Raw genomic sequence first — 25,869 nt, forward strand, 5'->3', positions numbered from 1 at the left:
TGCATTCTCCCCTCTGTGTACCCGAACAGGCGCCGGACTGTGGCGACTAGGGGATTTTCATTGCAGTGTTAATGTAAGCCTATTTGTGACAATAAAGGATTATTATTAAGCGATTGATTAAGAGAGGGAGAATAGAATATGGAAGTACGCTTGCAAGTAACACAGAAGCGAACTATAAAAGCTTCTAGACGTGTATGAAAAGACAAAGATTAGCAAAGACTAATCCCGCTTCGGGAGGATTTATAATAGAGAACAAGGAAATGGCAGATCAATGAAACAACTTCTTAACTTCTGTTTTCACTGAGGAAGACACAAATCACTTTTATACGTTTCAATGAGATCCCCTCTCATTCTTCAAAATTCCGCCTCCCTATTTTTGCTACCGAAGTGGATAACCTCACATTTATCCACATTATGCTGCATCTGCCGTGCATGTGGCCACTCACTCAGCCTGTCCAAATCCCGCTGAAGCATCTCTGCGTCCTCCTCACAGCTCACCCTCCCACCCAACTTTGTAACATCTGCAAATTTGAGATAATACATTTAGTTCCTTCGGCCAAATAATTAAGATCTGTGATCAGTTGGGGTCCTAGCACAGATCAATGCGGTACCCCACTCGGCACTGCCTGCCGATCAGACTCGATGGGCTGAGTGACCGAATTCTGCTCCTATGTTTTGTGGTTTCGTCTTATCCCAACTATATCATACCCCTTTACATCTGTCTGCACAACTAACTCATCCATTTCGTTTCGAATGCTCAGAGTGTTCCGGTAGAAAACTTTTTAACGTTTCTTGCCCGTCCCTACTATTTTTTTTTAGTGTCACCAAACTTTAAATCACCAAGTTCTCAATGATCCCCTTGTGGAACTCATTCTCGGATCATTCTGCTTCAGGCCCGAGCCCCCCCCCAAGTTAAATCAACCAAAAAAATACTCTGATGTTGTGTTAAAAGTAGAATTTATTGTAGTGTCAAAAAACTATTGAGTGAAATTGGGTTACAGTACAAAATGTATACATTACATCTCTGTGACAGACATCTTGGAATACTGCTCAACTAAAGTGCATTGGGCTCCAGATTCCTCAATTCCGGGCAATTCCTGACCGCCTCTCTTTGTGTTCAGCAGTTTGGAGGGAGCATGGCCTGGGCTTGAGGGTTTCTCTCCGAAGCGGCTGCTACCTTCCCCCCGCCCCCTCTCCACAGTACCTTGTCCATCAGCTCAGGCAGTCAGCACATCTGGCTATTTGGCACTGATGGGCATCATAACCAAGCTGGGTGCTTTTTTTTTTTGAGGAGGGGGTGGGCCACACTGAACAAAATCAATGAAAGCCTACAATCGCTTTGTGGAGTGGAATCCTTCCCAATCCCGAGGGGACAGCAGGGTGCGTCCGAGATTCCTCAGGGGTGCCACTACGCCAAGGGCTTTGTCGGGGGTGGACGGCGGGAGGGGGAATGAGGGGTCATGCGGCCTCACCCTGGGGATAACACTACAGAGAGGACACTCAAATCAACTTTGGGAAGGGGGGGGGAGGAGGATGGGTTGGGGATAGGGAGCGGTGTGGGGGAAGGGGTCTAGGGTGGGAATGGGTTTGGGTGTAGGGAGGGGTGTGGGGGATGGGGTGTGGGGGGTGGGTGGGGATAGGGAGGGGTTTGCGGGTGTGGGGGATGGGGGGGTGGGTTGTGGGGGATGGGGGGGGTGGGTTGTGGGGGATGGGTTGGAGGGAATGGGTTGGGGGTACGGATGGGTGTGGGGGGTGGGTGGGGGATGGATGTTGGGGGGGGTGGGTGTGGGGGGTGGGTGTAGGTGTGGGGGGGTGGGTGTGGGGGATGGGTTGGGGGAGGGGGATGGGTTAGGGGGAGGGGGATGGGTGTGGGGGAGGGGATGGGTGTGGGGTTGGGGGGAGGGGGATGGGTGTGGGGGAGGGGGATGGGTGTGGGGGAGGGGGATGGGTGTGGGGGGAGGGGGATGGGTGTGGGGGAGGGGGATGGGTGTGGGGGAGGGGGATGGGTGTGGGGAGTGGGGGGATGGGTTGGGGGGAGGGGGATGGGTGTGGGGGAGGGGTTGGGGGAGGGGGATGGGTGGGGGAGGGGGTGAGTTCCCACAATCAGAGTCTGGAACGAACTGACGTCAATCTCCGCAAATGGAAGTGGGAAGGAAGGAGTTTGGGAATTGCCAATGGGAGAGTTGACCTCATTCGAGAGGAGGTCCAAACATTCCACCCAGAAATGTCCGATCATCGGTTACCTCCCCTGCCCCTCGCCCTCTGACCCACACCCCTCAGCCCCACCAGTCAGTCCCTCGCATTGAACTGTGCGTGAAATAGCCCCTCACACCGAGCCCACTCTCAGACATCCCATAATCACCCGCTGCCGAGCGGGGGGACAAATCTCACTTCGGGGGCTCAAGGCCGAGGATCTCAAAATGGTGGAAGGGAGGGGGGCTCGGGGTCGAGGGGCATTCGGAAGGGGTCAGAGGTCAGCGGCTATAGCACGGCCCTTGCTCACTGAGGTGGAAAAGGAGGTTTCCATGGTAGCGGTCTCGCTCAGGCAGGCTGGGATGGGGGCGTTGGGGCGGTGGGGAATTTGGTTACCCTGGCGGTCCAGCCCGTTGGGGGCCGCGTTCCGCCCGTCGGCCTCGCCCCGCAGCCTCCGCTCGAGTGATTGGATCTGGGAGGCCAGGGCCGCGATCTGACCATCCCTGGCCTTGCGTTGCACGCCCGCCGACAGCCAGCGGAGGTAACAGCTCTTCCAGAGCCGGAGGCCGGGCGCTGGGATGGGCGGGAAGGGAAGGCCGACGGGATCCAGGAATGGGGGTAACGGGATCCTCTGGGGCTGCTCCATCTCCAACAAACTCTCCAGCGACTGGCTCAGCCGACTGAGTTTCTTCGCCACGGAGGCACCTTTCCAGGGAAGGAGCTGCGCTGGGACCAGGAGGAGACCTTTGCTCAGGAGGTGCACCGACCTCAGCGATGGAGCGTCAGCCTGCAACACAACAGGTCAGCAATTAATCCAGGGTCAGGAGCAGGAACCCTGGCTGATTTCCCCCCTCTCTCTCTAACCCAGGGATCACTGGACAGTGATCAGGAGCAGGAACCCTGGCTGATTTCCCCTCTCTCTCTCTAACCCAGGGATCACTGGACAGTGATCAGGAGCAGGAACCCTGGCTGATTTCCCCTCTCTCTCTAACCCAGGGATCACTGGACAGTGATCAGGAGCAGGAACCCTGGCTGATTTCCCCTCTCTCTCTCTAACCAAGGTGTCACTGGACAGTGATCAGGAGCAGGAACCCTGACTGATTTCCCCTCTCTCTCTAACCCAGGGATCACTGGACAGTGATCAGGAGCAGGAACCCTGGCTGATTTCCCATCTCTCTCTAACCCAGGGATCACTGGACAGTGATCAGGAGCAGGAACCCTGGCTGATTTCCCCTCTCTCTCTAACCCAGGGATCACTGGACAGTGATCAGGAGCAGGGACCCTGGCTGATTTCCCCTCTCTCTCTAACCCAGGGAGCACTGGACAGTGATCAGGAGCAGGAACCCTGGCTGATTTCCCCTCTCTCTCTAACCCAGTGATCACTGGACAGTGATCAGGAGCAGGAACCCTGGCTGATTTCCCCTCTCTCTCTAACCAAGGGATCACTGGGCAGTGATCAGGAGCAGGAACCCTGGCTGATTTCCCCTCTCTCTCTCTAACCCAGGGATCACTGGACAGTGATCAGGAGCAGGAACCCTGGCTGATTTCCCCTTTCTCTCTAACCCAGGGATCACTGGACAGTGATCAGGAGCAGGAACCCTGGCTGATTTCCACTCTCTCTCTCTAACCCAGGGGTCACTGGACAGGGATCAGGAGCAGGAACCCTGGCTGATTTCCCCTCTCTCTCTCTAACCCAGGGATCACTGGACAGTGATCAGGAGCAGGAACCCTGGCTGATTTCCCCTCTCTCTCTAACCCAGGGAACACTGGACAGTGATCAGGAGCAGGAACCCGGGCTGATTTCCCCTCTCTCTCTAACCCAGGGATCACTGGACAGTGATCAGGAGCAGGAACCCTGGCTGATTTCCTCTCTCCCTCTAACCCAGGGATCACTGGACAGTGATCAGGAGCAGGTACCCTGGCTGATTTCCCCTCTCTCTCTAACCCAAAGATCACTGGACAGTAATCGGGAGCAGGAACCTGGCTGATTTCCTCTCTCTCTCTCTAATCCAGGGATCACGGGACAGTGATCAGGAGCAGGAACCCTGGCTGATTTCCCCTCTCTCTCTAACCCAGGGATCACTGGACAGTGATCAGGAGCAGGAACCCTGGCTGATTTCCCCTCTCTCTCTCTAACCCAGGGATCACTGGACAGTGATCAGGAGCAGGAATCCTGGCTGATTTCCCCTCTCTCTCTAACCTAGGGATCACTGGACAGTGATCAGGAGCAGGAACCCTGGCTGATTTCCCCTCTCTCTCTCTAACCCAAGGATCACTGGACAGTGATCAGGAGCAGGAACCCTGGCTGATTTCCCCTCTCTCTCTCTAACCCAAGGATCACTGGACAGTGATCAGGAGCAGGAACCCTGGCTGATTTCCCCTCTCTCTCTAACCCAGGGATCACTGGACAGTGATCAGGAGCAGGAACCCTGGCTGATTTCCCCTCTCTCTCTAACCCAGGGATCACTGGACAGTGATCAGGAGCAGGAACCCTGGCTGATTTCCCCTCTCTCTAACCCAGGGATCACTGGACAGTGATCAGGAGCAGGAACCCTGGCTGATTTCCCCCCCCTCTCTCTCTAACCCAGGGGTCACTGGACAGTGATCAGGAGCAGGGACCCTGGCTGATTTCCCCTCTCTCTCTAACCCAGGGATCACTGGACAGAGATCAGGAGCAGGAACCCTGGCTGATTTCCCCTCTCTCTCTCTAACCCAGGGATCACTGGACAGTGATCAGGAGCAGGAACCCTGGCTGATTTCAACTCTCTCTCTCTAACCCAGGGGTCACTGGACAGTGATTAGGAGCAGGAATCCTGGCAGATTTCCCCTCTCTCTCTAACCCAAGGATCACTGGACAGTGATCAGGAGCAGGAACCCTGGCTGATTTCCCCTCTCTCTCTAACCCAGGGATCACTGGACAGTGATCAGGAGCAGGAACCCTGGCTGATTTCCCCTCTCTCACTAACCCAGGGATCACTGGACAGTGATCAGGAGCAGGAACCCTGGCTGATTTCCCCTCCATCTCTAACCCAGGGATCACTGGACAGTGATCAGGAGCAGGAACCTGGCTGATTTCCTCTCTCTCTCTAACCCAGGGATCACTGGACAGCGATCAGGAGCAGGAACCCTGGCTGATTTCCCCCCCCTCTCTCTCTAACCCAGGGGTCACTGGACAGTGATCAGGAGCAGGGACCCTGGCTGATTTCCCCTCACTATCTCTAACCCAGGGATCACTGAACAGTTAACAGGAGCAGGAACCGTGGCTGATTTCCCCTCTCTCACTAACCCAGGGATCACTGGACAGTGATCAGGAGCAGGAACCCTGGCTGATTTCCCCTCCATCTCTAACCCAGGGATCACTGGACAGTGATCAGGAGCAGGAACCCTGGCTGATTTCCCCTCTCTCTAACCCAGGGATCACTGGACAGTGATCAGGAGCAGGAACCCTGGCTGATTTCCCCTCTCTCTCTCTCTAACCCAGGGATCACTGGACAGTGATCAGGAGCAGGAACCCTGGCTGATTTCCCCTCTCTCTCTAACCCAGGGATCACTGGACAGTGATCAGGAGCAGGAACCCTGGCTGATTTCCCCTCTCTCTCTAACCCAGGGATCACTGGACAGTGATCAGGAGCAGGAACCCTGGCTGATTTCCCCTCTCTCTCTAACCCAGGGATCACTGGACAGTGATCAGGAGCAGGAACCCTGGCTGATTTCCCCTCCCTCTCTAATCCAGGGATCACTGGACAGTGATCAGGAGCAGGAACCCTGGCTGATTTCCCCTCTCTCTCTCTAACCCAGGGATCACTGGACAGTGATCAGGAGCAGGAACCCTGGCTGATCTCCCCTCTCTCTCTCTAACCCAGGGATCACTGGACAGTGATCAGGAGCAGGAACCCTGGCTGATTTCCCCTCTCTCTCTAACCCAGGGATCACTGGACAGTGATCAGGAGCAGGAACCCTGGCTGATTTCCCCTCTCTCTCTCTCTCTAACCCAGGGATCACTGGACAGTGATCAGGAGCAGGAACCCTGGCTGATTTCCCCTCTCTCTAACCCAGGGGTCACTGGACAGTGATCAGGAGCAGGAACCCTGGCTGATTTCCTCTCTCTCTCTAATCCAGGGATCACTGGACAGTGATCAGGAGCAGGAACCCTGGCTGATTTCCTCTCTCTCTCTAACCCAGGGATCACTGGACAGTGATCAGGAGCAGGAACCCTGGCTGATTTCCCCTCTCTCTCCAACCCAGGGATCACTGGACAGTGATCAGGAGCAGGAACCCTGGCTGATTTCCTCTCTCTCTCTAATCCAGGGATCACTGGACAGTGATCAGGAGCAGGAACCCTGGCTGATTTCCCCTCTCTCTCTAACCCAGGGATCACTGGACAGTGATCAGGAGCAGGAACCCTGGTTGATTTCCCCTCTCTCTCTCTAACCCAGGGATCACTGGACAGTGATCAGGAGCAGGAACCCTGGCTGATTTCCCCTCTCTCTCTAACCCACTCAGTCTCTCACCTGCTCGGTGTTGCTGTGTACAGATGTCCCATTCTGGGCCAGCAGTTGGGTGTCACTGTAAAGGGCATTTCTGAACAACCTCTGGTGCTTTGTTGGAAACTGGAGTGACCAGTCCCAGACTGGTGGGAGTGGGCAGCTGCTCTCCTCTCGCGTGAAGAAGCCGGCCTTCAGGACCACCTGCTCGCCCCGTACGGTGCTGCGAGTGCGCGGCCAGCCATTGCTGAAGAGATTCGATCGTGTCCTCCTATCAGTGGCCAGAGTCTTGGGTTGGCATGGGGAGAGAATGAGAGAGAGAGGGCTTTACCAGGCAGGTCACGGAGAGGAAGGAGGGCGCACACACACACGACAGAGCAGACAGGGAGGCTGCCGTACCTGCTGGATATAGGCCCGTTCCCGTGGGCAGTTAAACAGGAACGTCCTGAAGAGCAGGATGTGGGTGCTGTCATGTATTGCCATCAGGTAGGTGTCTGTGAACTCAAAGGAAACCGGGTAATGGTCCAACAATTGCCAAACACAGTCGAGGAACAGCAGGAATACAGGAGACTGGAAAACAGGAATAATCAGCAGTTACAGCTAGAGTTTCAAAGGGAACATTCAGGTGACAGACAAACACTCCCAGGACAGGTACAGCACGGGGTTAGATACAGAGTAAAGCTCCCTCTACACTGTCCCCATCAAACACTCCCAGGACAGGTACAGCACAGGGTTAGATACAGAGTAAAGCTCCCTCTACACTGTCCCCATCAAACACTCCCAGGACAGGTACAGCACGGAGTTAGATACAGAATAAAGCTCCCTCTACACTGTCCCCATCAAACACTCCCAGGACAGGTACAGCATGGGGTTAGATACAGAGTAAAGCTCGCTCTACACTGTCCCCATCAAACACTCCCAGGACAGCTACAGCACGGGGTTAGATACAGAGTAAAGCTCCCTCTACACTGTCCCCATCAAACACTCCCAGGACAGGTACAGCACGGGGTTAGATACAGATTAAAGCTCCCTCTACACTGTCCCCATCAAACATTCCCAGGACAGGTGCAGCACGGGATTAGATACAGAGTAAAGCTCCCTCTACACTGTCCCCATCAAACACTCCGAGGACAGATACAGCAAGGGGTTAGATACAGAGTAAAGCTCCCTCTACACTGTCCGCATCAAACACTCCCAGGACAGGTACAGCACCGGGTTAGATACAGAGTAAAGCTCCCTCTACACTGTCGCCATCAAACACTCCAAGGACAGGCACAGCACAGGGTTAGATACAGAGTAAACATCATTGAGCCCTGTACAGTGTCACACTGTCCCTGATCAATCCGCTCTGTACAGTGTGACACTGTCCCTGATCAATCCGCTCTGTACAGTGTGACACTGTCCCTGATCAATCCGCTCTGTACAATGTCACTGTCCCTGATCAATCCGCTCTGTACAGTGTCACACTGTCCCTGATCAATCCGCTCTGTACACTGTCACACTGTCCCTGATCAATCCGCTCTGTACAGTGTCACACTGTCCCTGATCAATCCGCTCTATACACTGTCGCACTGTCCCTGATCAATCCGCTCTGTACACTTTCACACTGCCCCTGTTCAATCCGCTCTGTACAGTGTGACACTGTCCCTGATCAATCCGCTCTGTACAGTGTCACACTGTCCCTGATCAATCCGCTCTGTACAGTGTCACACTGTCCCTGATCAATCCGCTCTGTACAGTGTCACACTGTCCCTGATCAATCCGCTCTGTACACTGTCACACTGTCCCTGATCAATCCGCTCTGTACAGTGTCACACTGTCCCTGATCAATCCGCTCTGTGCAGTGTCACACTGTCCCTGATCAATCCGCTCTGTACAGTGTCACACTGTCCCTGATCAATCCGCTCTGTACAGTGTCACACTGTCCCTGATCAATCCGCTCTGTACACTGTCACACTGTCCCTGATCAATCCGCTCTGTACAGTGTCACACTGTCCCTGATCAATCCGCTCTGTACACTGTCACACTGTCCCTGATCAATCCGCTCTGTACACTGTCACACTGTCCCTGATCAATCCGCTCTGTACAGTGTCACACAGTCCCTGATCAATCCGCTCTGTACAGTGTCACACTGTCCCTGATCAATCCGCTCTGTACAGTGTCACACTGTCCCTGATCAATCCGCTCTGTACAGTGTCACACTGTCCCTGATCAATCCGCTCTGTACAGTGTCACACTGTCCCTGATCAATCCGCTCTGTACAGTGTCACACTGTCCCTGATCAATCCGCTCTGTACAGTGTCACACTGTCCCTGATCAATCCGCTCTGTACAATGTCACACTGTCCCTGATCAATCCGCTCTGTACAGTGTCACACTGTCCCTGATCAATCAGCACTGTACAGTGTCACACTGTCCGTGATCAATCCGCTCTGTACACTGTCACACTGTCCCTGATCAATCCGCTCTGTACAATGTCACACTCTCCCTGATCAATCCGCTCTGTACAGTGTCACACTGTCCCTGATCAATCTGCTCTGTACAGTGTCACACTGTCCCTGATCAATCCGCTCTGTACAGTGTCATACTGTCCCTGATCAATCCGCTCTGTACACTGTCACACTGTCCCTGATCAATCCGCTCTGTACAATGTCACACTGTCCGTGATCAATCCGCTCTGTACACTGTCACACTGTCCCTGATCAATCCGCTCTGTACAGTGTCTCACTGACCCTGATCAATCCGCTCTGTACAGTGTCACACTGTCCCTGATCAATCCGCTCTGTACAGTGTCACACTGTCCCTGATCAATCCGCTCTGTACAGTGTCACACTGTCCCTGATCAATCCGCTCTGTACAGTGTCACACTGTCCCTGATCAATCCGCTCTGTAGTGTCACACTGTCCCTGATCAATCCGCTCTGTACAGTGTCACACTGTCCGTGATCAATCTGCTCTGTACAATGTCACACTGTCCCTGATCAATCCGCTCTGTACAGTGTCACACTGTCCGTGATCAATCCGCTCTGTACAGTGTCACACTGTCCCTTATCAATCCGCTCTGTACAATGTCACACTGTCCCTGATCAATCCGCTCTGTACAGTGTCACACTGTCCCTGATCAATCCGCTCTGTACAGTGTCACACTGTCCCTGATCAATCCGCTCTGTACAGTGTCACACTGTCCGTGATCAATCCGCTCTGTACACTGTCACACTGTCCCTGATCAATCCGCTCTGTACACTGTCACACTGCCCCTGCTCAATCCGCTCTGTACAGTGTGACACTGTCCCTGATCAATCCGCTCTGTACAGTGTCACACTGTCCCTGATCAATCCGCTCTGTACAGTGTCACACTGTCCCTGATCAATCCGCTCTGTACAGTGTCACACTGTCCCTGATCAATCCGCTCTGTACACTTTCACACTGTCCCTGATCAATCCGCTCTGTACAGTGTGACACTGTCCCTGATCAATCCGCTCTGTACACTGTCACACTGTCCCTGATCAATCCGCTCTGTACACTGTCACACTGTCCCTGATCAATCCGCTCTGTACACTGTCACACTGTCCCTGATCAATCCGCTCTGTACAGTGTCTCACTGTCCCTGATCAATCCGCTCTGTACAGTGTCACACTGTCCCTGATCAATCCGCTCTGCACAGTGTCACACTGTCCCTGATCAATCCGCTCTGTACAGTGTCACACTGTCCGTGATCAATCCGCTCTGTACACTGTCACACTGTCCCTGATCAATCCGCTCTGTACAGTGTGACACTGTCCCTGATCAATCCGCTCTGTACAGTGTCACACTGTCCCTGATCAATCCGCTCTGTACACTGTCACACTGTCCCTGATCAATCCACTCTGTACAGTGTCACACTGTCCGTGATCAATCCGCTCTGTACAGTGTCACAGTGTCCCTGATCAATCCGCTCTGTACAGTGTCACAGTGTCCCTGATCAATCCGCTCTGTACAGTGTCACACTGTCCCTGATCAATCCGCTCTGTACACTGTCACAGTGTCCCTGATCAATCCGCTCTGTACACTGTCACACTGTCCCTGATCAATCCGCTCTGTACAGTGTCACACTGTCCCTGATCAATCCGCTCTGTACAGTGTCACACTGTCCGTGATCAATCCGCTCTGTACACTGTCACACTGTCCCTGATCAATCCGCTCTGTACAGTGTCACACTGTCCCTGATCAATCCGCTCTGTACAGTGTCACACTGTCCCTGATCAATCCGCTCTGTACAGTGTCACACTGTCCCTGATCAATCCGCCCTGTACACTGTCACACTGTCCCTGATCAATCCGCTCTGTACAGTGTCACACTGTCCCTGATCAATCCGCTCTGTACACTGTCACACTGTCCCTGATCAATCCGCTCTGTACACTGTCACACTGTCCCTGATCAATCCGCTCTGTACAGTGTCACACTGTCCCTGATCAATCCGCTCTGTACAGTGTCACACTGTCCCTGATCAATCCGCTCTGTACACTGTCACACTGCCCCTGATCAATCCGCTCTGTAGTGTCACACTGTCCCTGATCAATCCGCTCTGTACAGTGTCACACTGTCCGTGATCAATCCGCTCTGTACAGTGTCACACTGTCCCTGATCAATCCGCTCTGTACAGTGTCACACTGTCCCTGATCAATCCGCTCTGTACACTGTCACACTGTCCCTGATCAATCCGCTCTGTACACTGTCACACTGTCCCTGATCAATCCGCTCTGTACAGTGTCACACTGTCCCTGATCAATCCGCTCTGTACAGTGTCACACTGTCCCTGATCAATCCGCTCTGTACACTGTCACACTGTCCCTGATCAATCCGCTCTGTACAGTGTCACACTGTCCCTGATCAATCCGCTCTGTACAGTGTCACACTGTCCCTGATCAATCCGCTCTGTACAGTGTCACACTGTCCTTGATCAATCCGCTCTGTACAGTGTCACACTGTCCCTGATCAATCCGCTCTGTACACTGTCACACTCTCCCTGATCAATCCGCTCTGTACAGTGTCACACACTCCCTGATCAATCCGCTCTGTACAATGTCACACTGTCCGTGATCAATCCGCTCTGTACAGTGTCACACTGTCCCTGATCAATCCGCTCTGTACAGTGTCACACTGTCCGTGATCAATCCGCTCTGTACAGTGTCACACTGTCCCTGATCAATCCGCTCTGTACAGTGTCACACTGTCCGTGATCAATCCGCTCTGTACAGTGTCACACTGTCCCTGATCAATCCGCTCTGTACAGTGTCACACTGTCCGTGATCAATCCGCTCTGTACAGTGTCACACTGTCCCTGATCAATCCGCTCTGTACAATGTCACACTGTCCGTGATCAATCCGCTCTGTACAGTGTCACACTGTCCCTGATCAATCCGCTCTGTACAGTGTCACACTGTCCCTGATCAATCCGCCCTGTACACTGTCACACTGTCCGTGATCAATCCGCTCTGTACAGTGTCACACTGTCCCTGATCAATCCGCTCTGTACAGTGTCACACTGTCCCTGATCAATCCGCTCTGTACAGTGTCACACTGTCCGTGATCAATCCGCTCTGTACAGTGTCACACTGTCCCTGATCAATCCGCTCTGTACAGTGTCACACTGTCCGTGATCAATCCGCTCTGTACACTGTCACACTGTCCCTGATCAATCCGCTCTGTACAGTGTCACACTGTCCCTGATCAATCCGCTCTGTACAGTGTGACACTGTCCGCGATCAATCCGCCCTGTACAGTGTCACACTGTCCCTGATCAATCCGCTCTGTACAGTGTCACACTGTCCCTGATCAATCCGCTCTGTACAGTGTCACACTGTCCCTGATCAATCCGCTCTGTACAGTGTCACACTGTCCCTGATCAATCCGCTCTGTACAGTGTCACACTGTCCCTGATCAATCCGCTCTGTACAGTGTCACACTGTCCCTGATCAATCCGCTCTGTACAGTGTCACACTGTCCCTGATCAATCCGCTCTGTACAGTGTCACACTGTCCCTGATCAATCCGCTCTGTACACTGTCACACTGTCCCTGATCAATCCGCTCTGTACAGTGTCACACTGTCCCTGATCAATCCGCTCTGTACACTGTCACACTCTCCCTGATCAATCCGCTCTGTACAGTGTCACACTGTCCCTGATCAATCCGCTCTGTACACTGTCACACTCTCCCTGATCAATCTGCTCTGTACACTGTCACACTGTCCCTGATCAATCCGCTCTGTACAGTGTCACACTGTCCCTGATCAATCCGCTCTGTACACTGTCACACTGTCCCTGATCAATCCGCTCTGTACAGTGTGACACTGTCCGTGATCAATCCGCTCTGTACAGTGTGACACTGTCCGTGATCAATCCGCTCTGCACACTGTCACACTGTCCCTGATCAATCCGCACTGTACACTGTCGCACTGTCCCTGATCAATCCGCTCTGTACAGTGTGACACTGTCCGTGATCAATCCGCTCTGTACAGTGTCACACTGTCCCTGATCAATCCGCACTGTACACTGTCGCACTGTCCCTGATCAATCCGCTCTGTACAGTGTCACACTGTCCCTGATCAATCCGCTCTGTACACTGTCACACTGTCCCTGATCAATCCGCTCTGTACAGTGTGACACTGTCCGTGATCAATCCGCTCTGTACAGTGTGACACTGTCCGTGATCAATCCGCTCTGCACACTGTCACACTGTCCCTGATCAATCCGCACTGTACACTGTCACACTGTCCCTGATCAATCCGCTCTGTACACTGTCACACTCTCCCTGATCAATCTGCTCTGTACAGTGTGACACTGTCCGTGATCAATCCGCTCTGTACAGTGTGACACTGTCCGTGATCAATCCGCCCTGTACAGTGTCACACTGTCCCTGATCAATCCGCTCTGTACAGTGTCACACTGTCCCTGATCAATCCGCTCTGTACAGTGTCACACTGTCCCTGATCAATCCGCTCTGTACACTGTCACACTGTCCGTGATCAATCCGCTCTGTACAGTGTCACACTGTCCCTGATCAATCCGCTCTGTACAGTGTCACACTGTCCGTGATCAATCCGCTCTGTACACTGTCACACTGTCCCTGATCAATCCGCTCTGTACACTGTCACACTGTCCCTGATCAATCCGCTCTGTACACTGTCCCTGATCAATCCGCTCTGTACAGTGTCACACTGTCCCTGATCAATCCGCTCTGTACAATGTCACACTGTCCCTGATCAATCCGCTCTGTACAGTGTCACACTGTCCGTGATCAATCCGCACTGTACAGTGTCACACTGTCCCTGATCAATCCGCTCTGTACAGTGTCACACTGTCCCTGATCAATCCGCTCTGTACACTGTCACACTGTCCCTGATCAATCCGCTCTGTACACTGTCACACTGTCCCTGATCAATCCGCTCTGTACAGTGTCACACTGTCCCTGATCAATCCGCTCTGTACAGTGTCACACTGTCCCTGATCAATCCGCTCTGTACAGTGTCACACTGTCCCTGATCAATCCGCTCTGTACACTGTCACACTCTCCCTGATCAATCTGCTCTGTACAGTGTGACACTGTCCGTGATCAATCCGCTCTGTACAGTGTGACACTGTCCGTGATCAATCCGCCCTGTACAGTGTCACACTGTCCCTGATCAATCCGCTCTGTACAATGTCACACTGTCCGTGATCAATCCGCTCTGTACACTGTCACACTGTCCCTGATCAATCCGCTCTGTACACTGTCACACTGTCCCTGATCAATCCGCTCTGTACAGTGTCACACTGTCCGTGATCAATCCGCCCTGTACAGTGTCACACTGTCCCTGATCAATCCGCTCTGTACAATGTCACACTGTCCGTGATCAATCCGCTCTGTACACTGTCACACTGTCCCTGATCAATCCGCCCTGTACAGTGTCACACTGTCCCTGATCAATCCGCTCTGTACAGTGTCACACTGTCCGTGATCAATCCGCTCTGTACAATGTCACACTGTCCCTGATCAATCCGCACTGTACAGTGTCACACTGTCCCTGATCAATCCGCTCTGTACAGTGTCACACTGTCCCTGATCAATCCGCTCTGTACAGTGTCACACTGTCCCTGATCAATCCGCTCTGTACAATGTCACACTGTCCCTGATCAATCCGCTCTGTACACTGTCACACTGTCCCTGATCAATCTGCTCTGTACAGTGTCACACTGTCCCTGATCAATCCGCTCTGTACACTGTCACACTGTCCCTGATCAATCCGCTCTGTACACTGTCACACTGTCCCTGATCAATCCGCTCTGTACAGTGTCACACTGTCCCTGATCAATCCGCTCTGTACAGTGTCACACTGTCCCTGATCAATCCGCTCTGTACAGTGTCACACTGTCCCTGATCAATCCGCTCTGTACAGTGTCACACTGTCCCTGATCAATCCGCTCTGTACAGTGTCACACTGTCCCTGATCAATCCGCTCTGTACAGTGTCTCACTGTCCCTGATCAATCCGCTCTGTACAGTGTGACACTGTCCCTGATCAATCTGCTCTGTACACTGTCACACTGTCCCTGATCAATCCGCTCTGTACAGTGTCACACTGTCCCTGATCAATCCGCTCTGTACACTGTCACACTGTCCCTGATCAATCCGCTCTGTACAGTGTCACACTGTCCCTGATCAATCCGCTCTGTACAGTGTCACACTGTCCCTGATCAATCCGCTCTGTACAGTGTCACACTGTCCCTGATCAATCCGCTCTGTACACTGTCACACTGTCCCTGATCACTCCGCTCTGTACACTGTCACACTGCCCCTGATCAATCCGCTCTGTACACTGTCACACTGTCCCTGATCAATCCGCTCTGTACACTGTCACACTGTCCCTGATCAATCCGCTCTGTACACTGTCACACTGTCCCTGATCACTCCGCTCTGTACACTGTCACACTGTCCCTGATCAATCCGCTCTGTACAATGTCACACTGTCCGTGATCAATCCGCTCTGTACAGTGTCACACTGTCCCTGATCAATCCGCTCTGTACACTGTCACACTGTCCCTGATCAATCCGCTCTGTACACTGTCACACTGTCCCTGATCAATCCGCTCTGTACACTGTCACACTGTCCCTGATCAATCCGCTCTGTACAGTGTCACACTGTCCCTGATCAATCCGCTCTGTACAGTGTCACACTGTCCCTGATCAATCCGCTCTGTACACTGTCACACTGTCCCTGATCAATCCGCTCTGTACAGTGTCACACTGTCCCTGATCAATCCGCTCTGTACACTGTCACACTCTCCCTGATCAATCCGCTCTGTACAGTGTCACACTGTCCCTGATCAATCCGCTCTGTACAGTGTCACACTGTCCCTGATCAATCCGCTCTGTACAGTGTCACACTGTCCCTGATCAATCCGCTCTGTACACTGTCACACTGTCCCTGATCAATCCGCTCTGTACACTGTCACACTGTCCCTGATCACTCCGCTCTGTACAGTGTCACACTGTCCCTGATCAATCCGCTCTGTACAATGTCACACTGTCCCTGATCAATCCGCTCTGTACAGTGTCACACTGTCCCTGATCAATCCGCTCTGTACAGTGTCACACTGTCCCTGATCAATCCGCTCTGTACAGTGTCACACTGTCCCTGATCAATCCGCTCTGTACAGTGTCACACTGTCCCTGATCAATCCGCTCTGTACAGTGTCACACTGTCCCTGATCAATCCGCTCTGTACAGTGTCACACTGTCCCTGATCAATCCGCTCTGTACAGTGTCTCACTGTCCCTGATCACTCCGCTCTGTACAGTGTCACACTGTCCCTGATCAATCCGCTCTGTACAATGTCACACTGTCCCTGATCAATCCGCTCTGTACAGTGTCACACTGTCCCTGATCAATCCGCTCTGTACAGTGTCACACTGTCCCTGATCAATCCGCTCTGTACAGTGTCACACTGTCCCTGATCAATCCGCTCTGTACACTGTCACACTGTCCCTGATCAATCCGCTCTGTACACTGTCACACTGTCCCTGATCACTCCGCTCTGTACACTGTCACACTGTCCCTGATCAATCCGCTCTGTACAATGTCACACTGTCCGTGATCAATCCGCTCTGTACAGTGTCACACTGTCCCTGATCAATCCGCTCTGTACACTGTCACACTGTCCCTGATCAATCCGCTCTGTACAGTGTCACACTGTCCCTGATCAATCCGCTCTGTACACTGTCACACTGTCCCTGCTCAATCCGCTCTGTACACTGTCACACTGTCCCTGATCAATCCGCTCTGTACACTGTCACACTGTCCCTGATCAATCCGCTCTGTACAGTGTCACACTGTCCCTGATCAATCCGCTCTGTACAGTGTCACACTGTCCCTGATCAATCCGCTCTGTACACTGTCACACTGTCCCTGATCAATCCGCTCTGTACAGTGTCACACTGTCCCTGATCAATCCGCTCTGTACACTGTCACACTGTCCCTGATCAATCCGCTCTGTACACTGTCACACTGTCCCTGATCAATCCGCTCTGTACAGTGTCACACTGTCCCTGATCAATCCGCTCTGTACACTGTCACACTGTCCCTGATCAATCCGCTCTGTACACTGTCCCTGATCAATCCGCTCTGTACAGTGTCACACTGTCCCTGATCAATCCGCTCTGTACAGTGTCACACTCTCCCTGATCAATCCGCTCTGTACACTGTCACACTCTCCCTGATCAATCCGCTCTGTACAGTGTCACACTGTCCCTGATCAATCCGCTCTGTACACTGTCACACTGTCCCTGATCAATCCGCTCTGTACAGTGTCACACTGTCCGTGATCAATCCGCTCTGTACAGTGTCACACTGTCCCTGATCAATCCGCTCTGTACAGTGTCACACTGTCCCTGATCAATCCGCTCTGTACAGTGTCACACTGTCCCTGATCAATCCGCTCTGTACAGTGTCACACTGTCCCTGATCAATCCGCTCTGTACAGTGTCACACTGTCCCTGATCAATCCGCTCTGTACAGTGTCACACTGTCCCTGATCAATCCGCTCTGTACAGTGTCACACTGTCCCTGATCAATCCGCTCTGTACAGTGTCACACTGTCCCTGATCAATCCGCTCTGTACAGTGTCACACTGTCCCTGATCAATCCGCTCTGTACAGTGTCACACTGTCCCTGATCAATCCGCTCTGTACAATGTCACACTGTCCGTGATCAATCCGCTCTGTACACTGTCACACTGTCCCTGATCAATCCGCTCTGTACACTGTCACACTGTCCCTGATCAATCCGCTCTGTACACTGTCACACTGTCCCTGATCAATCCGCTCTGTACAGTGTCACACTGTCCCTGATCAATCCGCTCTGTACAGTGTCACACTGTCCCTGATCAATCCGCTCTGTACAGTGTCACACTGTCCCTGATCAATCCGCTCTGTACAGTGTCACACTGTCCCTGATCAATCCGCTCTGTACAGTGTCACACTGTCCCTGATCAATCCGCTCTGTACACTGTCACACTGTCCCTGATCAATCCGCTCTGTACAATGTCACACTGTCCCTGATCAATCCGCTCTGTACACTGTCACACTGTCCCTGATCAATCTGCTCTGTACACTGTCCCTGATCAATCCGCTCTGTACAGTGTCACACTGTCCCTGATCAATCCGCTCTGTACACTGTCACACTGTCCCTGATCAATCCGCTCTGTACAATGTCACACTGTCCCTGATCAATCCGCTCTGTACACTGTCACACTGTCCCTGATCAATCCGCTCTGTACAGTGTCACACTGTCCCTGATCAATCCGCTCTGTACAGTGTCACACTGTCCCTGATCAATCCGCTCTGTACAATGTCACACTGTCCCTGATCAATCCGCTCTGTACACTGTCACACTGTCCCTGATCAATCTGCTCTGTACAGTGTCACACTGTCCCTGATCAATCCGCTCTGTACAGTGTCACACTGTCCCTGATCAATCCGCTCTGTACACTGTCACACTGTCCCTGATCAATCCGCTCTGTACAGTGTCACACTGCCCCTGATCAATCCGCTCTGTACAGTGTCACACTGTCCCTGATCAATCCGCTCTGTACACTGTCACACTGTCCCTGATCAATCCGCTCTGTACAGTGTCACACTGTCCCTGATCAATCCGCTCTGTACAGTGTCACACTGTCCCTGATCAATCCGCTCTGTACACTGTCACACTGTCCCTGATCAATCCGCTCTGTACAGTGTCACACTGTCCCTGATCAATCCGCTCTGTACACTGTCACACTGTCCCTGATCAATCCGCTCTGTACAGTGTCACACTGTCCCTGATCAATCCGCTCTGTACACTGTCACACTGTCCCTGATCAATCCGCTCTGTACAGTGTCACACTGTCCCTGATCAATCCGCTCTGTACAGTGTCACACTGTCCCTGATCAATCCGCTCTGTACAGTGTCACACTGTCCCTGATCAATCCGCTCTGTACACTGTCACACTGCCCCTGATCAATCCGCTCTGTACAGTGTCACACTGTCCGTGATCAATCCGCTCTGTACACTGTCACACTGTCCCTGATCAATCCGCTCTGTACAGTGTCACACTGTCCCTGATCAATCCGCTCTGTACAGTGTCACACTGTCCCTGATCAATCCGCTCTGTACAGTGTCACACTGTCCCTGATCAATCCGCTCTGTACACTGTCACACTGCCCCTGATCAATCTGCTCTGTACAGTGTCACACTGTCCCTGATCAATCCGCTCTGTACAGTGTCACACTGTCCCTGATCAATCCGCTCTGTACAGTGTCACACTGTCCCTGATCAATCCGCTCTGTACAGTGTCACACTGTCCGTGATCAATCCGCTCTGTACACTGTCACACTGTCCCTGATCAATCCGCTCTGTACACTGTCACACTGTCCCTGATCAATCCGCTCTGTACAGTGTCACACTGTCCCTGATCAATCCGCTCTGTACAATGTCACACTGTCCCTGATCAATCCGCTCTGTACACTGTCACACTGTCCCTGATCAATCCGCTCTGTACACTGTCACACTGTCCCTGATCAATCCGCTCTGTACAATGTCACACTGTCCCTGATCAATCCGCTCTGTACACTGTCACACTGTCCCTGATCAATCCGCTCTGTACACTGTCACACTGTCCGTGATCAATCCGCTCTGTACACTGTCACACTGTCCCTGATCAATCCGCTCTGCACAGTGTCACACTGTCCCTGATCAATCCGCTCTGTACACTGTCACACTGTCCCTGATCAATCCGCTCTGTACACTGTCACACTGTCCCTGATCAATCCGCTCTGTACAGTGTCACACTGTCCCTGATCAATCCGCTCTGTACAGTGTCACACTGTCCCTGATCAATCCGCACTGTACAGTGTCACACTGTCCCTGATCAATCCGCTCTGTACAGTGTGACACTGTCCCTGATCAATCCGCTCTGTACAGTGTCACACTGTCCCTGATCAATCCGCTCTGTACAGTGTCACACTGTCCCTGATCAATCCGCTCTGTACACAGTCACACTGTCCCTGATCAATCCGCTCTGTACACTGTCACACTGTCCCTGATCAATCCGCTCTGTACAGTGTCACATTGTCCCTGATCAATCCGCTCTGTACAGTGTCACACTGTCCCTGATCAATCCGCTCTGTACAGTGTCACACTGTCCCTGATCAATCCGCTCTGTACAGTGTCACACTGTCCCTGATCAATCCGCTCTGTACAGTGTGACACTGTCCCTGATCAATCCGCTCTGTACAGTGTCACACTGTCCCTGATCAATCCGCTCTGTACAGTGTGACACTGTCCCTGATCAATCCGCTCTGTACAGTGTCACATTGTCCCTGATCAATCCGCTCTGTACAGTGTGACACTGTCCCTGATCAATCCGCTCTGTACAGTGTCACACTGTCCCTGATCAATCCGCCCTGTACACTGTCACACTGTCCCTGATCAATCCGCTCTGTACAGTGTGACACTGTCCCTGATCAATCCGCTCTGTACAGTGTCACACTGTCCCTGATCAATCCGCTCTGTACAGTGTCACACTGTCCCTGATCAATCCGCTCTGTACACAGTCACACTGTCCCTGATCAATCCGCTCTGTACACTGTCACACTGTCCCTGATCAATCCGCTCTGTACACTGTCACACTGTCCCTGATCAATCCGCTCTGTACAGTGTCACACTGTCCCTGATCAATCCGCTCTGTACAGTGTCACACTGCCCCTGATCAATCCGCTCTGTACAGTGTCACACTGTCCCTGATCAATCCGCTCTGTACACTGTCACACTGTCCCTGATCAATCCGCTCTGTACAGTGTGACACTGTCCCTGATCAATCCGCTCTGTACACTGTCACACTGTCCCTGATCAATCCGCTCTGTACAGTGTCACACTGTCCCTGATCAATCCGCTCTGTACACAGTCACACTGTCCCTGATCAATCCGCTCTGTACACTGTCACACTGTCCCTGATCAATCCGCTCTGTACACTGTCACACTGTCCCTGATCAATCCGCTCTGTACAGTGTCACACTGTCCCTGATCAATCCGCTCTGTACAGTGTCACACTGTCCGTGATCAATCCGCTCTGTACAGTGTCTCACTGTCCCTGATCAATCCGCCCTGTACACTGTCACACTGTCCCTGATCAATCCGCTCTGTACAGTGTCACACTGTCCCTGATCAATCCGCTCTGTACAGTGTCTCACTGTCCCTGATCAATCCGCTCTGTACAGTGTCACACTGTCCCTGATCAATCCGCTCTGTACAGTGTCACACTGTCCCTGATCAATCCGCTCTGTACACTGTCACACTGTCCCTGATCAATCCGCTCTGTACAGTGTCACACTGTCCCTGATCAATCCGCTCTGTACAGTGTCACACTGTCCCTGATCAATCCGCTCTGTACAGTGTCACACTGTCCCTGATCAATCCGCTCTGTACACTGTCACACTGTCCCTGATCAATCCGCTCTGTACACTGTCACACTGTCCCTGATCAATCCGCTCTGTACAGTGTCACACTGTCCCTGATCAATCCGCTCTGTACACTGTCACACTGTCCCTGATCAATCCGCTCTGTACAATGTCACTGTCCCTGATCAATCCGCTCTGTACAGTGTGACACTGTCCCTGATCAATCCGCTCTGTACAGTGTGACACTGTCCCTGATCAATCCGCTCTGTACAGTGTGACACTGTCCCTGATCAATCCGCTCTGTACACTGTCACACTGTCCGTGATCAATCCGCTCTGTACAATGTCACACTGTCCCTGATCAATCCGCTCTGTACAGTGTCACACTGTCCCTGATCAATCCGCCCTGTACAGTGTCACACTGTCCCTGATCAATCCGCTCTGTACACTGTCACACTGTCCCTGATCAATCCGCTCTGTACACTGTCACACTGTCCCTGATCAATCCGCTCTGTACAGTGTCACACTGTCCCTGATCAATCCGCTCTGTACACTGTCACACTGTCCCTGATCAATCCGCTCTGTACAGTGTCTCACTGTCCCTGATCAATCCGCTCTGTACAGTATCACACTGTCCCTGATCAATCCGCTCTGTACACTGTCACACTGTCCCTGATCAATCCGCTCTGTACAATGTCACACTGTCCCTGATCAATCCGCTCTGTACAGTGTCACACTGTCCCTGATCAATCCGCTCTGTACACTGTCACACTGTCCCTGATCAATCCGCTCTGTACACTGTCACACTGTCCCTGATCAATCCGCTCTGTACAGTGTCACACTGTCCCTGATCAATCCGCTCTGTACAGTATCACACTGTCCCTGATCAATCCGCTCTGTACACTGTCACACTGTCCCTGATCAATCCGCTCTGTACAATGTCACACTGTCCCTGATCAATCCGCTCTGTACAATGTCACACTGTCCCTGATCAATCCGCTCTGTACAGTGTCACACTGTCCCTGATCAATCCGCTCTGTACACTGTCACACTGTCCCTGATCAATCCGCTCTGTACACTGTCACACTGTCCCTGATCAATCCGCTCTGTACAGTATCACACTGTCCCTGATCAATCCGCTCTGTACACTGTCACACTGTCCCTGATCAATCCGCTCTGTACAATGTCACACTGTCCCTGATCAATCCGCTCTGTACAGTGTCTCACTGTCCCTGATCAATCCGCTCTGTACAGTGTCACACTGTCCGTGATCAATCCGCTCTGTACAGTGTCACACTGTCCCTGATCAATCCGCTCTGTACACTGTCACACTGTCCCTGATCAATCCGCTCTGTACAGTGTCACACTGTCCCTGATCAATCCGCTCTGTACAGTGTCACACTGTCCCTGATCAATCCGCTCTGTACAGTGTCACACTGTCCCTGATCAATCCGCTCTGTACAATGTCACACTGTCCCTGATCAATCCGCTCTGTACACTGTCACACTGTCCCTGATCAATCCGCTCTGTACAGTGTCACACTGTCCCTGATCAATCCGCTCTGTACAGTGTCACACTGTCCCTGATCAATCCGCTCTGTACAGTGTCACACTGTCCGTGATCAATCCGCTCTGTACACTGTCACACTGTCCCTGATCAATCCGCTCTGTACAGTGTCACACTGTCCCTGATCAATCCGCTCTGTACAGTGTGACACTGTCCCTGATCAATCCGCTCTGTACACTGTCACACTGTCCCTGATCAATCCGCTCTGTACAGTGTCACACTGTCCCTGATCAATCCGCTCTGTACAGTGTCACACTGTCCCTGATCAATCCGCTCTGTACAGTGTCACACTGTCCCTGATCAATCCGCTCTGTACACTGTCACACTGTCCCTGATCAATCCGCTCTGTACAGTGTCACACTGTCCCTGATCAATCCGCTCTGTACAGTGTCACACTGTCCCTGATCAATCCGCTCTGTACAGTGTCACACTGCCCCTGATCAATCCGCTCTGTACAATGTCACACTGTCCCTGATCAATCCGCTCTGTACAATGTCACACTGTCCGTGATCAATCCGCTCTGTACAGTGTCACACTGTCCCTGATCAATCCGCTCTGTACAGTGTGACACTGTCCCTGATCAATCCGCTCTGTACACTGTCACACTGTCCGTGATCAATCCGCTCTGTACACTGTCACACTGTCCGTGATCAATCCGCTCTGTACACTGTCACACTGTCCGTGATCAATCCGCTCTGTACAGTGTCACACTGTCCCTGATCAATCCGCTCTGTACACTGTCACACTGTCCCTGATCAATCCGCTCTGTACACTGTCCCTGATCAATCCGCTCTGTACAATGTCACACTGTCCCTGATCAATCCGCTCTGTACAGTGTCACACTGTCCCTGATCAATCTGCTCTGTACAGTGTCACACTGTCCCTGATCAATCCGCTCTGTACAGTGTCACACTGTCCCTGATCAATCCGCTCTGTACACTGTCACACTGTCCCTGATCAATCCGCTCTGTACAATGTCACACTGTCCGTGATCAATCCGCTCTGTACACTGTCACACTGTCCCTGATCAATCCGCTCTGTACAGTGTCACACTGTCCCTGATCAATCCGCTCTGTACAGTGTCACACTGTCCCTGATCAATCCGCTCTGTACAGTGTCACACTGTCCCTGATCAATCCGCTCTGTACACTGTCACACTGTCCCTGATCAATCCGCCCTGTACACTGTCACACTGTCCCTGATCAATCCGCTCTGTACAATGTCACACTGTCCGTGATCAATCCGCTCTGTACACTGTCACACTGTCCCTGATCAATCCGCTCTGTACAGTGTCACATTGTCCCTGATCAATCCGCTCTGTACAGTGTCACACTGTCCCTGATCAATCCGCTCTGTACAGTGTCACACTGTCCCTGATCAATCCGCTCTGTACAGTGTCACACTGTCCCTCATCAATCCGCTCTGTACACTGTCACACTGTCCCTGATCACTCCGCTCTGTACACTGTCACACTGTCCCTGATCAATCCGCACTGTACAGTGTCACACTGTCCCTGATCAATCCGCTCTGTACACTGTCACACTGTCCCTGATCAATCCGCTCTGTACAGTGTCACACTGTCCCTGATCAATCCGCTCTGTACAGTGTCACACTGTCCCTGATCAATCCGCTCTGTACACTGTCACACTGTCCCTGATCAATCCGCCCTGTACACTGTCACACTGTCCCTGATCAATCCGCTCTGTACAATGTCACACTGTCCGTGATCAATCCGCTCTGTACAGTGTCACACTGTCCCTGATCAATCCGCTCTGTACAGTATCACACTGTCCCTGATCAATCCGCTCTGTACAGTGTCACATTGTCCCTGATCAATCCGCTCTGTACAGTGTCACACTGTCCCTGATCAATCCGCTCTGTACACTGTCACACTGTCCCTGATCAATCCGCTCTGTACAGTGTCACACTGTCCCTGATCAATCCGCTCTGTACACTGTCACACTGTCCCTGATCAATCCGCTCTGTACAGTGTCACACTGTCCCTGATCAATCCGCTCTGTACACTGTCACACTGTCCCTGATCAATCCGCTCTGTACAGTGTCACACTGTCCCTGATCAATCCGCTCTGTACAGTGTCACATTGTCCCTGATCAATCCGCTCTGTACAGTGTCACACTGTCCCTGATCAATCCGCTCTGTACAGTGTCACACTGTCCCTGATCAATCCGCTCTGTACAGTGTCACACTGTCCCTCATCAATCCGCTCTGTACACTGTCACACTGTCCCTGATCACTCCGCTCTGTACACTGTCACACTGTCCCTGATCAATCCGCACTGTACAGTGTCACACTGTCCCTGATCAATCCGCTCTGTACAGTGTCACACTGTCCGTGATCAATCCGCTCTGTACAGTGTCACACTGTCCCTGATCAATCCGCTCTGTACAGTGTCACACTGTCCCTGATCAATCCGCTCTGTACACTGTCACACTGTCCCTGATCAATCCGCTCTGTACAGTGTCACACTGTCCCTGATCAATCCGCTCTGTACAGTGTCACACTGTCCCTGATCAATCCGCTCTGTACAGTGTCACACTGTCCCTGATCAATCCGCTCTGTACAGTGTCACACTGTCCGTGATCAATCCGCTCTGTACAATGTCACACTGTCCGTGATCAATCCGCTCTGTACAGTGTCACACTGCCCCTGTTCAATCCGC

General features: G+C 52.4%; 1 protein-coding gene and 1 long non-coding RNA gene across 2 annotated transcripts in view; both read right to left on the bottom strand.

Moving 5' to 3' along the window:
* Nucleotides 1–2,467: 2,467 nt before the first annotated feature.
* mtmr11 (myotubularin related protein 11) overlaps nt 2,468–25,869 on the bottom strand; it is a 173,759-nt gene continuing 150,357 nt past the window's right edge. The window contains exons 14-16 of the mRNA XM_072490525.1: nt 7,077–7,247; nt 6,705–6,965; nt 2,468–2,980 (exon numbers count right to left, since the gene is read on the bottom strand). Coding sequence (XP_072346626.1) covers nt 2,468–2,980; nt 6,705–6,965; nt 7,077–7,247 — 945 coding nt within the window. The remainder of the gene's footprint in view (nt 2,981–6,704; nt 6,966–7,076; nt 7,248–25,869) is intronic.
* LOC140403015 (uncharacterized) lies at nt 3,044–4,992 on the bottom strand. Its single transcript, XR_011938211.1, has 2 exons — nt 4,174–4,992; nt 3,044–3,412 (listed from the first exon to the last, which is right to left on the bottom strand). It is a non-coding gene; the product is annotated as an uncharacterized lncRNA (long non-coding RNA).

Source organism: Scyliorhinus torazame, chromosome 26 (assembly GCF_047496885.1).
Source record: "Scyliorhinus torazame isolate Kashiwa2021f chromosome 26, sScyTor2.1, whole genome shotgun sequence".
Classification (NCBI taxonomy): Eukaryota; Metazoa; Chordata; class Chondrichthyes; order Carcharhiniformes; family Scyliorhinidae; genus Scyliorhinus; species Scyliorhinus torazame.